The sequence below is a fragment of the Mustela nivalis genome, assembly GCF_964662115.1.
Source record: "Mustela nivalis genome assembly, contig: HAP1_SCAFFOLD_690, whole genome shotgun sequence".
Lineage (NCBI taxonomy): Eukaryota > Metazoa > Chordata > Mammalia > Carnivora > Mustelidae > Mustela > Mustela nivalis.
In genome coordinates this window covers 59,113-74,786 of record NW_028135973.1, presented here as the reverse complement: position 1 = coordinate 74,786, position 15,674 = coordinate 59,113, and the positions used below count along the sequence as shown (strand labels likewise).

The following is a 15,674-nucleotide window of genomic DNA, read 5'->3' as shown; positions in this document are numbered from 1 at the left end:
TTAATGACCAACTTTGTAACCAGGTGTCCTTGTGATCTGAATTATTGGATAGTCTAAATTGAAGTGAAAGCTCTCCAGATCTCCTACAATGTATTTGGAGCCATCTTCAGTGAAGTACATTCTTGTCAGTTTAGTTTTGCATATAATCAATTGCTTAGCCAGATGTGTGAAATGTAGTTGAAGTCATATTGAAGTTTTTAGGGATCTGCATTGGAAGGAGAGTCTAAATTCATGAGATTTTGACCTACAAGGAAGGGGGACTTAGGAAAAGAGTTGCATATTGAAGTATACTTACTAAGTTTTTAAAACGACAAACATGAGTGTAGGAGGTCATATCATCCTGTTCCTTTTTATGAGAAGACAGTTTCCCCCATAGTTTTTCTTCTCTTTTCTTTTTAAAGGTTTTATTTATTTATTTTGACAGAGCACAAGTAGGCAGAGGCAGAGGGAGAAGAGAAGCAGGCTCCCTGGGGCTCGATTCCAGGACCCTTGGAGATCATGACCTGAGCTGAAGGCAGCCGCCCCACTGACTGAGCCACTCAGGCACCCACCCCCGTAGTTTTTCTTAATTGGCTCCTAAGTACTCTCCTGTACCAAACACACCTACATACACCCAAATTACACATTTTATTTGAAGAAAAATGACAAAGGTATAAGATACTTAACAGCATTTATTTCCTGTAGACACTGAGGGTGTGGTAATGAGTAAGGTCTTCTGATTAGTACCTCGTCAGCCTAGGAGTTAATGCAGTTTCAGTCATACATATATCAGTGGTTATCAAACAGTTACAGACAAATCTCCTGGTTACTGAGGTTTAAAGACTATAATCCACTTTATTTTGGCACTCGTCTCCACTAGGGGTTGCTTTTTTTCCTGTGTACCATGAGATCTAGTCATCTGGATATTAAACTTAACAGGAAGTCTGAGAAATACAAAAGCATGTACTATAAACTGATTGTTGTCCTTGCCTTTTTAATTCTTGTCTTAAAATAAGTACATCAAAAAGTTACCAAGTGCTGAATAGTACCTGCTTCCTTTTTTTTTTAATGTAATAGACAATTTCAGATGGACCTAAAATCCTCTCGACTGTTTTGTGGTTCTCCGTCTCCCTTTCTGATTCTACCTCTTAGGCATCCTTTCTTTCTCATGTGGAATTTTCCTTTTGGTTTTTTTTTCTTCGTATGTTCTTTCAGCTTCGATCCCCACCCCCTCAGACTCTTCCACTGATTAGCTTACACTCCCCACCACTTTTTTTTTTTTTTTTTAAAGATTTTATTTATTTGTCAGCATAAGGAGGAGGAACAGCAGGCAGAGCAGTTAGAGGGAGAAGCAGGCTCCCCACTGAGCAAGGAGCCCATCGTGGAACTCTATCTCAGGAGCGTGGGATCATGACCTGACTTGAAGGCAGCTGCTTAACTGACTGAGCCACCCAGGTGGCCCCTACACTCCCCATATCTTAAGCCCTAACCACCTCCCACAAGGCCCTCTACTTGTAGTTTAGCCTGTTCCTGACTGCCTGGTGTGTGTGTACCGTTGTCCTCTGGTGGATGTCCACACCACAGCATCCCTGCAGACCTCTTTCACATAGAGTAGTTCCAGCCCGTTAGCAAATACCTGTCTTGTCCTCATTGAGCCATTCAGATGCACACATGGCAGATTCTCTGCTGTCTCTGGAAATGTATAAATGAAGAAGGAGTGCTTTTCTGTTGAGGTCAACACATACTTGGGTAATTTAATGCCAGGGATGTGATATGTGTAAAGATACTCCAGAGGCAGAAAGGGACCTTTTACTGTGTGGCCTGGCTGTGCGTTAAGAGAAGAGTCTTTGGAGGAGATGAGCCCTGGGCTCTGGAATAATCTCCTTCCTGCTCTTGCTTCCTGGCCCTGAGATGACCCAGTCGCCTGTCCATGTTCCCTGGGACCACTGGAGTAGTGTTTTTGATCTTGTCACTTCAGTGAAAAATAGCTTTTGTTTATGGCTAATAGGTTGAAGTCAGAACTGAGCATGGCATTATAAGGTCCTTCTGATTGGGTCTTGACCTTGGGTCAGATATCTTAGCCATATGGCCTCATCTATGGAATGTCTCCTTGCCCTTTTCCAGATCTTTCTTTTTGCCTGCTTATACTTAAAGATAGATCAAGCGCCTCTTCTAAAATTAAGCTTTCTTGCACTTCTCCTTTCTGAAGCCTTCCTTGAGCTTTTAGTCTTCTCCCATTTGGATTTGCTTCTCTGGCTGTCCCTCCCAATAGACTAGGAGTACCTGAGGGCAGGGCCTTGTCTTAAAGCTCCTGGCTTTAACAATCTGGCGAAGAAACTGGCATAGGTGTGTTCTGAGTTGAACAGAGTTCAGAGGTCTGTTACGTGGATGGATACAACACAGTGGGGGTAGAGAACCTTCAGGAAGAATTGAGGATCAGCAGATCCCAGGATGATTGCAGCGGGGGTACAAGGAATGGTGTGTACGTTAGGAGAGCTAGAGGAAACTCCTTACTTAAATTAGAGCAACTGATACTTTGAACCCGGCTTGAAGATGATGGCACCATTACAGCTATGTTAGTGTTACTTTATGCCTGCATATTCTGCTAAGGAGGTTGTCATTTAATTCTCACTTGCCTGGAGTTACTGCAGTTTTGTTGAAGAGAGCGGGCTTATTTGGCTTCATAAGTGGTAGAATAGATATTCCAGATCTGCCTGCCTCCAAAGTGCATGCTCTTAACCATTGTGCTTCCTACACATTTTTACATTGTGGTCCCTCCCCCAGGGAGGGTGGGAAAGAAGAATTTTCTTCTCTAAAGATATCACTCCATACGTGAATTTTCTGTTTTTGGCATTTTCACTCTAAGTAAATCTTGTTAAGTAGGATTGAGGATGAATTGTTCATGACCTGTATTTCTGGTTCACTTTAGTAGGAAGAGTAGTTACGCTTTCTTGTAGGTAGGCTACATTCCCACTATGACCTTGGGCAAGATGGTTAACTTTTTTTTTTTAAGATTTTATTTATTTATTTGATAGAGACATAGCGAGAGAGGGAACACAAGCAGGGGGAATGGGAGAGGGAGAAGCAGGCATCCTGCTGAGCAGGAAGCCTGATATGGGACTCCATCCCAGGACCCTGGAACCATGACCTGAGCTGAAGGCAGACGTTTAAGGACTGAGCCACCCAGGCACCCTGATGGTTAACTTTTGCAAGGTAGTCTCCTCCTCTTCGTAAGGTGTTAGATTGAATGAGAAACTAAGCAAAGTACCTACCTACCCTTTCACTGTACTGTTTCTTACCCTGAGAGAAGGGGGACTTTCTGCTTAGTTCTGTGAGCACCCTGTTTGCCTCTTGGTGGATTTCAGTGCAAAAGTAGACCTAGAGTTTGGATAGCCTCTTAACACCCCCCCCCCCTTCAGTAAGGGTGACCTTCTAAATTGCACATATCACTCCAGAGGGGAAGGATAATGTAAAAATTACTGTTAATTACTATGTTACTTGCTAGGATCTTTTTTTTTTTTTTTAATTTTTCATGTTGATACAAACCAGTGAAGTTGGTGCTTTTTCTCTTTCTACTGGATGGACAGATTCTCAGTTGACTTACCCAAGCTAGTGTTGTGTCTGGAAAGCCTTAGATTGAAATTCGGTCTCCTCTTTCTGAGTTTTATTCATTATTGGGGAGGGGGTTAGGTGAAAAGGGTCCAGAGAGGAATGGGGCATGCGTTCATGGAAGGGAAGACAGAGACCAGGCTGGGAGAAGCAGCTGGATGCCAAGGCAGACTTCACTCTTACTCAAAGCGCCTCATTGACGTCATCTCATAGATGGTCTTTGGAGGCTCCTGGCTGTGGTTCAGACTCTTCTGTACAGATCAGAAACACTTGGTTTTTATTTCCAAATGTCATTTTGATGACATTCTTGACCGAGGTTTTAGGAACCAAGCTTACTAGGCCTGGGTTGTTTCTTCTGTAAAATTCCATCCATTCATATCAGAGGGCCCTAGCATGTACAGTCTGTGTCATCGTAGGCGCTGTTGGGAATTGCTGCCATTGGCATTTGGCTTTAGGATCTCACTTTGCCAAGTATTAAGTTCCTTTCATGTTTAAATTAGTTTCAAAAAGGCAGTGGGCTGCCCCATTCCCTGGTGTAAGTAGTGAAAGGGGCTTAGGCAGGCTAGCCTTTAATGTAGCCCTGGAGAATTTCAAACAAAGGAAAGAAACAAAAAGTTTGTTTCAAAGAAAGCACTTAGTTAAGACAGCAGCTCCTTAGTATTGAAGTCTGACATCTGAACCCTTTTCTGGTTTGAAACCCTCCCTTTTTGGTGGATGTGGTATTAAGAGTTCTGATTTCTGCATTTCAGCTCTTTCTGTGGAAGTGGTGGTCCTTTAAAAATAAAGTATTTATTGTCATTCTGTAGCCTCTCCATTGCCCAGCATTTACCTAACACTAAGTACTAAGCACAGTTGATTAGAGGCTAGGGGAAGGGGCCTGTGATACAATAGCTTGAAAGATTCTTGGGTCTGGAGGAACTGGGTATAGAGCTTTTTCAGAAAACCATAAAAGGTCAGATAGGAACTTTACCTAGAAAAAATGTAAGGCAAATTCCTAATTTGTCATACTCAGTGTATAAAACTGATGCCTTCTTCTAGTGCTTATGGAAATCTGTGAATTCCAGATAGCCTGAAGCAATAGGGTTTTTGTTCTCTGAGCAGACAGGTGTTTGTAGCTTTTGTTAATTTGTTGGAAAACATTTTTGGACCTGTGTGCACTAGAGTGATACCGAAGAGGAGATTTTGGTGAGAACAAGGCTTCTTGATAGAATTTGCTAGACACCTGAAATCCAATACATTTAAGAGGGATTTATTTGTGTTTGGTTCTGTTTCTTCCCCTTTCCCTCTTGTCCCCTTCCATCCATAGAGCTAAATATTATAGAAACAAATGTTTGATAGCTAACACAGATGTTTAGGTTAAGTATTTTTACACTGTTGGCATGCTATACACGAAACTCCTTGTAACTTTCTGTTGCAGAGGACTAACTGGAACTGACCTATAGGGTATTTTGATCATCCGTCTTCGAAGTCCTTCCTTCTCTTGCGTGTTTGTACTTCTGGTACAGCGTGTGGAACGCAGTAGTAGGGACTTCATAGATGCCTGTTGACTGTTGCAGTCTGCGTCTTCCTGAAATACCAGCACCATTGATACTTACTTAACAGTAAAATATTTTAAAAACTTATGTGGAAATTAAGATGTAAGAGATTAATGCACCAAAGCAATCTCCTCACTTAATTGCTTAAAATTGATTACTTCAAAGATTCTTTAATTAAAATTCCTCTGCAGACTGGAATTTCTAAATGATGGCCTTAGTTCAAGCCAGCTTTTGAGACCAAGAACAATGAAGGCAATTAACATAGCATTAACATTTTTGATGAAAAGTGGCATTTTCTGTATATTAAGATTAGATATTAGTTGCTGAAGTTTTCTGGGGTAGGACTTAAGTATTAAGTTACCAACGTCAGTGATACGAAATTGATTTTGAACTTGCAGTACAATTTTGTCGGACATTTTTTCATTGACGTGAAAAGGAGTCCTCGTAGCCATGCCTCATTCCGTTTACACACCTAGTATTGATAGTTACAAAGCACTTTAACATTTGAGTTTAATTTTTCCACTAGTTTCCTGTTTTATAAATAGCACTTTCTTGGAAAGTTGAAAATTTCCGAAAAGTAAAAAACTCAATATCTTGTTATCCCACTATATAGAGATAACTACAGTTAAATGTTTGGTGCATTTTCTTTCAGTCTTTTTTTCAATGTATAAATATTAAAACTATTTCATAGTTGAGATCATACTGCATATATGGTACTGTATCTTGCCTTTTTCATTTTAACGTCGTGAGCATTTTTCCCATGGCATTAAAACTGTCTTTGAAAAATTTGAAAGCATTGGGCTGTCAGCATAACTGAAAATGTTTTCTTGGTGTGACACATGTATCTTTGTAACTGGTTTGATTTAGTGTGCTTTACTTCAATAAAAATTCAGTATTACAATTTACATATTGGGGTGGGGAGTGGTATCTACTTCAAATTACTAAAATCTTAGTAGAATTCCTTTTTTAATGATTTGAACTTATTCCCTGGTGCATTTTAAAAACACAACATTTTACACACAGTGCTTGTTTGCTTAAAACCTCAGAACACCACTGCAGAGGGAACGCTACCCACTGAATAGTGCGATTCATTTGAAATGCAAGAATACCAGTGTCATGGTGTTCCAGTCAGGAAGTTATCACTCTGTTCAAATGGCGGGGATTCCAGTCCCCCCCCCCCCCCCATTTTCATACTGGAGATGGGAGAACTGGTGGAGCAGATCTGCCCAGGGTCCTGAGCCTGTGCTAAGTGGATCAACCGTAATGACAGCTGCATTTTCTCCTCCTGGGCTGGCCCTCTGCCCTCACAGGCCAAAGGAGGTTGGGGAGCAAGTAGACAGTGTAGATGCAGCCCCCAGGCCTCGGGCTGCCGACGGAGGAAGGGAGCTGAACCCGTTCTGCACTTGCTCTTTCTGTGCCTGTGACCTGACTCCATGCTGGGAAACTGGAATGACATGTAATTAATTCTGAAAACAGGATTTTCTTAACTATCTCAAGCATGAACTTGGAATGAAAATAATAGTTATGTGCTACTTTTAACAATTGACCATGTAACCTAGATTCCTATAACCTGGACTGTGCCTTTGTTTTAGCTCCAGTGGGAGCTTTCTTTTCAAAGTATGAAATCATCTAATCTTTTTTTTCTTTTTTTACCCCTACTCCTACACTAATCATTTAAAATGAATGCAGAAACTTTAAAACTGATTGAGTTTAATCTTGTATTAAGCAATTGAGACTTTTCTGTCTAATCATACTACTTGTTCTGCTGCTTTTGTCAATTGATATTCCCATAGCCCTTTTTGAAAAAGTGTGTTTTGGTAGAAATTAAGTTGTATGCCCTTGGGCCGTACAACTTAGTTTTTTAGTTCTGAAGCATGTTCAGACTCTGTACTTGTATAGGCCTGATTGTTCATGTGGCTTAGCTAAGGTTTCCTGAAGCATCTTCCAGTAGCTGTCATTGGTTTATAAAATAAAATTTGGGCTGTTTAAAATAATATATTTTTTGGTTGTTCATCTTAATTTTTTTTTTTTTTTGACACTTACAAAAAGTCTTTTTGGGAAAGATTTTAGATCGCTAAAATTGGAAAAGAATTTTCACTGCTGAGAGTAGATAGGAAGCAGGTAATGTGGCACATTGTGACTTGACTTTAGCTTCCAAACTAAGCCCTGAGTCGTACACCCAACAGAGAAAAGATTGCTATTTTCTAGGAATTTTCAAATTGATGAAATTGATAACTTAATATCTCTTCTTTTTCATGGAGCATAGCAGTGGAAACAAAATAGAAGTATTTGCTTGATGTGCCTGTTCTCTTCTGGTGGAGTATTCTGTGAGCCTTGGGTATTTGTCCTTAGGTGTTAAACATGTTACCATGTTAACAAGAGGGTTTCTGGGGCGGGAAGGGTGGGGATTGTTGGACTTCTTTTGGTGGCTTCAAATGATAAAGGGATCCTCAGTTTTAATTATTGAAGTAGCCCAGTTTCATGCTGAAGACCCACATTTTACAGTGTAATTACCTCAGGACTTCCTGCATTATGAAACAGCTATGAAAAGATTATTGTCTAAGTTCATGGACACCTTTTAGTAGTTTGTTACGGGCTGGTAGGTTAGAAAAAAGAAAGCACAGCTCTCTCCTCAAACTGGTGGAGAGCTGGGAAAAAATTGCCAGCAATTTGGGAGTATTTGAGTTTTTTAAAACTTGATGGCAAAGAGTTAAGAGGGCCACCTGGGTTTGTTTCCAGGCATTGGAGAGGTGAATAAACCTCAGCAGCTTTGGATTTCAGTGGATTTCAAAATGGGCAGGACTTGGAAGCACTCTGCTGTTTTCAGAATTCAGTGACTGCTTTGTGCCAGGCACCATGTGCATTAGTTAGATAGGAAATTACCCTGTCGATAGGAAGAGACAAAGGATCCTAGTGCGCTGTATTAAGATGAGCCCGGGATGTGGCTTTTCCTTCTTTTCCTGTATGTTTAATAAACTGGTGTGGGCTGAGGAGGAAGCGTAGTACCCTTTTGGTGTTAACACTGGAGATGTCTAGCAGGCAGTTAGAAATATGGATGTGTCCTTGAGCTTAGGAGAAATGCCTGCTTCTGTGGAAAACGATGCCTTTAGGTCAGCTGAGGGGTCAAGGGCACCACTGTGGGTGACCTCAGCCTATCAGGGGCAGAAGAGAAGCCTGCAGAGGCCACTGAGGAAGGAACCGACAGTCTGGAGAACAGGAAGGAGCAGAGAGTTTCAAACAGGAGGGAAGAGGAGCCAGTGAGAGAGAGGTAGGAGAACCAGGAAAGAAGCCTCCGCTGGGAGGAGCTGCCGAAGGAACTAGAGGCCTCATGGGCAGGAGCAAATGTTGGAAGGGAGGCGCAGGCCCAACCCTCGGAAGGAACCGCAGGTCCTTTGCTCTGGCAGCGCACATCCGCTCTCCAGGTGGAGCGCAGAGGGCAGGAAGGGAGGAACTAACTGTTCAGTGAAGCCTAAGGCAAGCCAGACCTTAGACGCTGTGGCCACTTCCTACTGAAATGTTGACTTTAAGAACGGGCAGGGTCACAGTGAAGGGGAAATCTTCGCTGGGGCTTGAGTTTGAGTCCCTGCTCTTGCTCACTGGCTGTGTGACCTTGGGTCGCTTGCTTAACCTTTTAATCTTGGTTTCTCATCTGTAAAAGTGGTAATCCAGATGTTGTAGGATTATTTGGAGGATGAAATTTAAAAGTACCTAGTGCCCAACACAGGAAGTGCTCCAAGATTAGTGCCTTTGTTATATAAATGTTTTTAAAATAGACACCAGCCTTGGAACCGTGTGGAGCTACAGAGGGGCTTGTGATCATCCTTTGGTCACCACTGGAGCGGGAAGACACATCTTCTACAGAGAGAACAGTGAGGGGGCTTCTGGGTACCAGGCAGGGAATTGGGTTGCAGAGTAGGATGAACCTAATGGAGGGAGACTGTTGAGGCCACGGGGCTGAGCATGCTCAGAGTATCTGCAGCGTAAGAACAGTGTGGGAGGGAGTTTATTAATAGTTTTGATGTGGTAGAAAGTAGAGAATTTTTTCTCAACTTAATGTTTAAATTTCAATCACATTTACAGGGCATATAAGATTAGGAAAAATGGGCCCCTACCAAGCCAACCTGTAAGCTTACTCTAAAATCTAAGTTCTGTTCTTTGGGAACATGGATTGTGCTAGATCCTTTTCTATAAATTCAGTCCAGCAATAACAAAATCCCCGTATGAGGCTGGCATAGCAAAGGGGAGTTCATAAGGTACAGCCACTGTTGGTGATGTTGAAGTTTTCAAATTCAACGCTGTGGTTAACGTTTCCTGCCTCCCTTGGGCCTGTCACGGGTTTATCCTGTATATTTCAGAGCAGAACATATGTTTGCCTCCTTAGCTATTCAAGAGTCTATGGAATGAGTGTCCAACGATGAGTGCTAGGTCTATTCTGGATTTAATTCAACCTTGAAAGCAGCAGGATTTTTTTTTTTATGCCATCTTTGTGTTCCCTTCTCTGAGGGATTATATATGGTAATAAGTTAGACTGTCCAAAGGAGTGTCTACCAAATACAGTCCAGACCTTGGGTGACGATATAGCTTGATTTGTCCAAGGGCAGACTGACTTTGTACTCGATGTCCCAGCACAGTTTTTAATAATGACCCCTTTTTTGGGTTCAAGAGTGCACTGTTTTGGATGATAAATTTATAAAGTCAACTCATCTGGAGGGGTAGTTGGAAGAAGCCCACTCAGGCCTGGAGATGATTGCTTGCCTCCCCTGTGTGCACATACACTGGAAGGATCTGTTGGGGATGGTGACTGCATAACTAAATGGTCCTGTTTAAAAGCAAGCATCTGCTAACCTCAGCCATAAGCTACAAGTAACATACATATTGGTAGAGTAGATGGGAGGGTTTTGTGATAAATATGTACACCTAGCATGATGCTTGCAACCTGATACACTTCTAGTAATTGGTAATTACCAATATTGTAAATATTGGTAGTGTTACCAATAAAACCTCTCCTACGTCAAGAGCCCAGCGATTTGTTTTTTCCAGAAGAAAACGTAACTGCTCTCTGGTGACCCCCTTAAGAAAACAGGGAACCTCCTTTGACCCTATGAGACATTGAACGTAAAGTGGGTTGCTTTCGAGAGGGTTCCATAATTGAGCAACTCTAAAACCTTTTTTCTTCTTCCTAGGTCTTAGTGGTGCAATGGCTAGTATAAGCGTGCGTTCGAGTACCCCAGGCTCTCCTACACATGTAAGCAGTGGATCGAATGCTAGTCGAAGGAGAAATGGACTCCATGATGTCGATTTGAACACTTTCATATCAGAAGAAATGGCACTCCACTTGGACAATGGTGGAACTAGAAAGCGTACCTCAGCCCAGTGTGGCGATGTCATTACAGACTCACCAACCCATAAACGCAACAGAATGATCTAAACTGCAAACATTTTCACACCCACCATGCTGCTTGAAAGCCACTTGATCCTCAACATATACTATTATTGCAAAGGAAACATGAGGCCATCTTCCCTTGTTCACTGTTTAAGACAAGTGAATTCTATAGTGGTTGCCATAAAAGGAAGTTCTAGGTATTTACAGTAGATGCCTCTTGTAACTATGGCTTTCTTAAAACTATAATCCTAGCAGAGGACATCAGATACCGTGTAGTCATTAGCAAGATCATCATAGGCAAACATATATCCGTTCCAAGGCTAAAAGTGACCTTAACTGTATTTATTCTCAAAGGGAAAGGAAATATCAGATGTTTATTTGGTTATAGAATGCTCCTGCCCCCCCACCCCCCCCTTTGGTCCATTTCCTGCTGTGTTGAGTATTTTGCTTCAACAGTATTGCCAGGTTCCTAAAATTATCTCAAACCCACGATTTGGCTTCTTTGTCAAATCTGCAGGCTTCCATTTTTTTAAAAATTATTATTATTTTTTTTTAAATTTTTTTTTCTATGCAGCACTCTATCATGCACCTGGGCTCTCGAGTCCCAGCGTGCGACCTCTAACAATTGGACTGTGCCCTGTTTTTCGTTTTCCAAGCAGTTTCTAATTCTGGTGATTGTGTGATGTAAAGAGGTGCTATGATGGTCATGCAATTAATACTTAATATTGAATCAATACACAGAACTTTAACGGATTCACTTTGTGTGTGTTAGCGCTCTAAAAGTAGCAATACTATTAAATTGCCCCCAGACAGACCCCGTAGGCTTAAAATACTCCCGTTCTAAGACGAGTACTACTTCCCATGCAGGGTACTGTTCCTTATGGTAAATGTAAACACATAGACTGCATTCAAGGGGGACCTGAAGTAGAGAGGTCATGAAGTTGGAGGATGGGCTTCCTTTTGGGTTCAGTGTTAGCGAGAGGGAGACGGATGGTGGGGGAGGGTAGGTATTCCAGTCTCTTATGTCCTGTAGTACATTTTTCATGAATGCCCTACTTTGTGTGCAGTTTCCATTGGAATGGTGGAAGATAAAGGTCTTTTATCTGCTAATAACGTGGTCAGAACTTAAGTAGCCGTCTCCAGTCCCTCTCCCCTAACAAGTGCAGTTTGGAATCTCATTCTGGAAGAGATGGAATCGCATGGAGGCTCTCTAGATGTTAGGTAGACCTAAATAAAGGTTCCGAGTAGATCCTCTGTCCCTATAAGACCTCTTGTAGCCACAATGTTTTAGAGCATGTTTGATTGTTTCCTCTTCATTTTTAATATCTTGAACTGAATGATAGTCTTTTTTAGATGAAGAACTGATGTCAGCCTGCCAGGTACTGTAATTTATTCTATCATATTATTATATTATATATCAAGTAGGACAGTGAAAATGTTTCCTTGCAAACTTGTAGTCCAGTATCAGTTAACTTCCTGTTTTTATCCTGAAAAGACCATTGCAGATCAGTGTAAGGGTTTTTTCCAGTAATTACTCACAGCACTTTGTTAAAGTTTGCAATTCCTTCAGCCATTTAATAATAATCTTTCTGTGAAGAAACTTTACTGAGTTAACCATAATCTTCATTGACTGGGTGGGAGGTGAATGGAATGTGTGAGCTGGAGTTCTGTACTCACTATAGATTTAGCCCTTATTTAAAAAAAAAAAAAAAAAAAAAAGTCAATTCCGTACTAGAACCAGGAACGAAAGTGCGGTGTTTCCAAATTTTTGCAAAAGTGGATCAGTTTTTGTTTGAATATAATAGCAGGAAGAATTACAGCAATCTGTCATTTTATGTGAAACAGACAAGCCTGTGTATTATGAATACTTTTAAGCTTCCCTTTGGAATATGCCCAGAAATGCATTTGGAGTTACCTTTGTTTTTCTATCGTTGTCAATTTAGATTCTGGAATTGGCGTTTGGTGGTGTGAAGAGTTGCCCACAAGTGGCCAGAACTCCTCTTCTTAAAGGATTTTGAGATTGAGGAACAGATGTAAAACCTCCCCCTTATGCCTTGGTTCTAGTTCCTCCCTCCGAGTTGAAAAACAATTTTTTAAAAAATTTTTTGTTTTTGTTTTAGTTGGTGCTCTGACGCTTAATCTCAGTACCCTTTACTCTTGATTGTCAAATTTTGATAAAACATGTGCCATTTTCTTTGGTAAGAGAAAGCAGGTCTTATGTCTGCCAGAACACGATTTATATGCCTTATTGGCTCCATTAAACTTTTTAAAAACTTTAGCACTCGTTACTTTTTTCCACTGCATTTAATCTCAAATGCTGTTTGTCAACCTCACCGGAACCCGTTTGCCTGCTCTGTCTCATTGATCTCTCCCGCGCCCCCCTCAGCACAAGATAACCCTAAGATCTAGGAGTAGAAAGGAAAGTGATTTCTTCTCATAGGAAGACTTAGTTCTGACTGCTAGATTTTTGAAGGCTTTGATTGTGCCATTTTAGATGCAAACAAATCATGGAAGATTGAGTATTGTGTGGTACTTTTTTTAAATAACATTGATTTCCGCCCCCCCATGCCCCCCCCCTCTTGAAAGCAGTATAGTCTGAATCTTAAAACTTAACAGTTTACTTTGGGGGGAACAGAACCTCCCTTTATCTTTTAAGCTAGATTCTCGGATTCTTTTAGACATCATGGCTCGTTAGATCTGTCCCCATCACCCTGACTTGGCATGAGTGGGTTGAGCTCATCCTTATACCGCAGTGTTCTGAGCATGGCTGAAGCATTAAAAACTTAATTATAATGTTTAGTATTTTATAGAGCAAAGTTAATGGAAAGCATTTGGCTGAATCTAAAGACCCATAGTCAAATTCTTCAATGTGGTTTTACCCAACTGGAGTAGTGGTACACACCTTAAAATCATTCAATGAATAAATAATTTTAAAAAACCGAGAAACTATGGGGCTTGTCTGCAGTTTTGTTTTGGTCATCACATCTGAATTAACTTTTTTGATGTAATCAAGTCCAGACTTAGAAAAGAACCAGCCCTCTGAATCCCCTGCCCCCCCCTTGTCACCACCACCCCCTGCCCCAGGCTATTGGAACACATTAAACTTGCCAAACTGTGTCTTTGGGCCGTTGAGGTTCCCTCCAGTCGTGAAAGTGGGGCTGGCTGCTGCTTGTGTGAGTCTGAGGGGGTGGCCAAGGCCTGAGAGAGCAGGCGACAGTTGGGAAGTGGAGGGAGCTGGGCACCTAGTTGGGAATACAGGCTGCAGAGTTACTTTTAGGAAGAGTATTATGAGTGAATCATTAAATTTTTGGCATGATTTATTTGGATAAGATTTTATTTATTTGACAGAGATAGCCAGAGAGGGAACACAAGCAGGGGGAGTGGGAGAGGGAGAAGCAGGCTTCCTGCCCAGCAGAGGGCCCGATGTGGGGCTTGACCCCAGGGCCCTGGGATCATGACCTGAGCCGAAGGCAGATGCCTAACAACTGAGCCATCCAGGCGCCCCCAGCATGATTTTTTGAGGGGCACGGTGACTATATTGACCTCACCCATTGCCTTTGATTTCGTAGTGCTTGTTAGAGCCTGCTGCTTCCTGAGATACACTACCTACGTGTGTCTGCTTACAGGGTGGGGGCGTCTTCAGAGATACATTCTGGACTCTATGGGGCTGGGGAGGTAACTTGAGAGATTCTGCCAGAGAAGGCGTTGTTTATTTCTAAAGCCACAAGAAACCGAAGGTTCATCCGTTTAATTTAGTTAAAGGCGGTTGTTGTGGTCAGATGTCCGCAGGACCTGCTCCCCCTCCCTGAAAGCTGTTACCACTGTGTTAGGTGACCTGACCCCACCACCGCCAGCGCGCAGACTCCTCACCGCAGTGTTCCCATGGGGTGTGCCGTTCGACATCTGGGCGAGCAGCAGGCCCGCACCCCGAGGCTGGCCGTCCTCTCACTCTGTGTTTGCACTGATGCATGTGACGCGCTGAGATCCAGGGTTTAACTTCTGCCACACACCGGCTCGTTCTCTGTGAAGTTCGGCAGACGGCAGCCTAGGTAGGACACCCAGTGGGTTTGGAGGGTGCAACACGGATCGGGTGGTCCTCGGGGAAAACTTGGAAGTCTCAGTGATGCTCTTCTGCATTCCCGAGACCTCTCTGTTGCGTTTGTATGGCATTAATGCCTTGAAGAAACACTGAAAACTCTCCGAAGTCTGGCCACAGCATATATAACCTGCATCAGGTTATATATGCTGATGACTTTAGGACCGGATGGCCCTCCCTTGTACGGATGGGCCTTTAGCTTCTCGTAATTAGCAGTGGTGCAGTAGTGAACATGATATCTGTGGGCTCCATTTCTGAAGGTAAAAGTGGTCTGTTCAAAGGAATTCATATTTAAAATATTAAAGTAAATTATTAATGGGTCCAACCAAAGGACCTTCTGCAAAGTACCGGTTAATGAAAGCATCCCCAGGGTTCTCCCTACTTCTAAGCCAGTGTCGGGAACCTGGACCATTGCAGGCAGGGTGATCTTACCATTTTCATTTGCTTTTTGCCCCCTTGTCTGAAGGAAGAATCTTTGCTCGAAATCCTGTGGATTTGAATGCTGACTCCACCACTTAACTGGGTGTGAGGACCTGGGTAAGTGCGCCTCCTTGGGCCGGTTTCATCGTCTATGAAGTAGGTATATTGGAAATTAAAAAAAAAAAAAAAGATGTGAATCTCAATGACCTGAATTCCTTGGGGGCACTTACATCTACACCTGTAGTTTGCCTCCCTGTCAGGGGAGCCCTTGAAGCGCTCTGGGATGTGGCCGATAATTTTTGCAATGGTACATTAAGAAAAACTAACATACATGCATTTTTGTAATTTAAATGTTAGACATTAGGGGCACCTGGGTTGCTCAGTGGGTTAAGCCTCTGCCTTCGGGTCAGGTCATGATCCCAGGGTCCTGGATCGAGCCCCGCATCAGGCTCTCTGCTCAGCCAGGAGCCTGCTTCCTCCTCTCTCTCTGCCTGCCTCTCTGCCTACTTGTGATCTCTGCCAGTCAAATAAATAAATAAAATCTTTTAAAAAAAAATGTTAGACATTAATATGAAGTCCTGTGTAATTTGTTCTCCCGAAAGGTAAAACTTAATGGTTTGGGTTTTTTTTAAAGATTTTATTTATTTGACAG

At 42.2% G+C, this 15,674-nt stretch overlaps 1 protein-coding gene and 1 long non-coding RNA gene across 3 annotated transcripts in view; one reads left to right on the top strand and one right to left on the bottom strand.

Moving 5' to 3' along the window:
- The window catches only part of HAPSTR1 (HUWE1 associated protein modifying stress responses), a 28,976-nt gene extending 15,524 nt beyond the window's left edge, over window positions 1–13,452 (top strand). The window contains exon 4 of one of the 2 annotated variants that reach the window (XM_082750112.1): window positions 10,307–13,452. In XM_082750112.1, coding sequence (XP_082606238.1) covers window positions 10,307–10,551 — 245 coding nt within the window. In that variant the 3' untranslated portion in view covers window positions 10,552–13,452. Of the gene's footprint in view, window positions 1–5,005; window positions 6,029–10,306 lie in introns of those variants that run through there. The other variant, XM_082750113.1, reaches the window with a different exon arrangement.
- Window positions 12,210–15,373, bottom strand: LOC309857400. The gene is made up of 2 exons (XR_014307686.1): window positions 15,035–15,373; window positions 12,210–14,873 (listed from the first exon to the last, which is right to left on the bottom strand). It is a non-coding gene; the product is annotated as an uncharacterized lncRNA (long non-coding RNA).
- Between the last annotated feature and the right edge of the window lie 301 nt (window positions 15,374–15,674).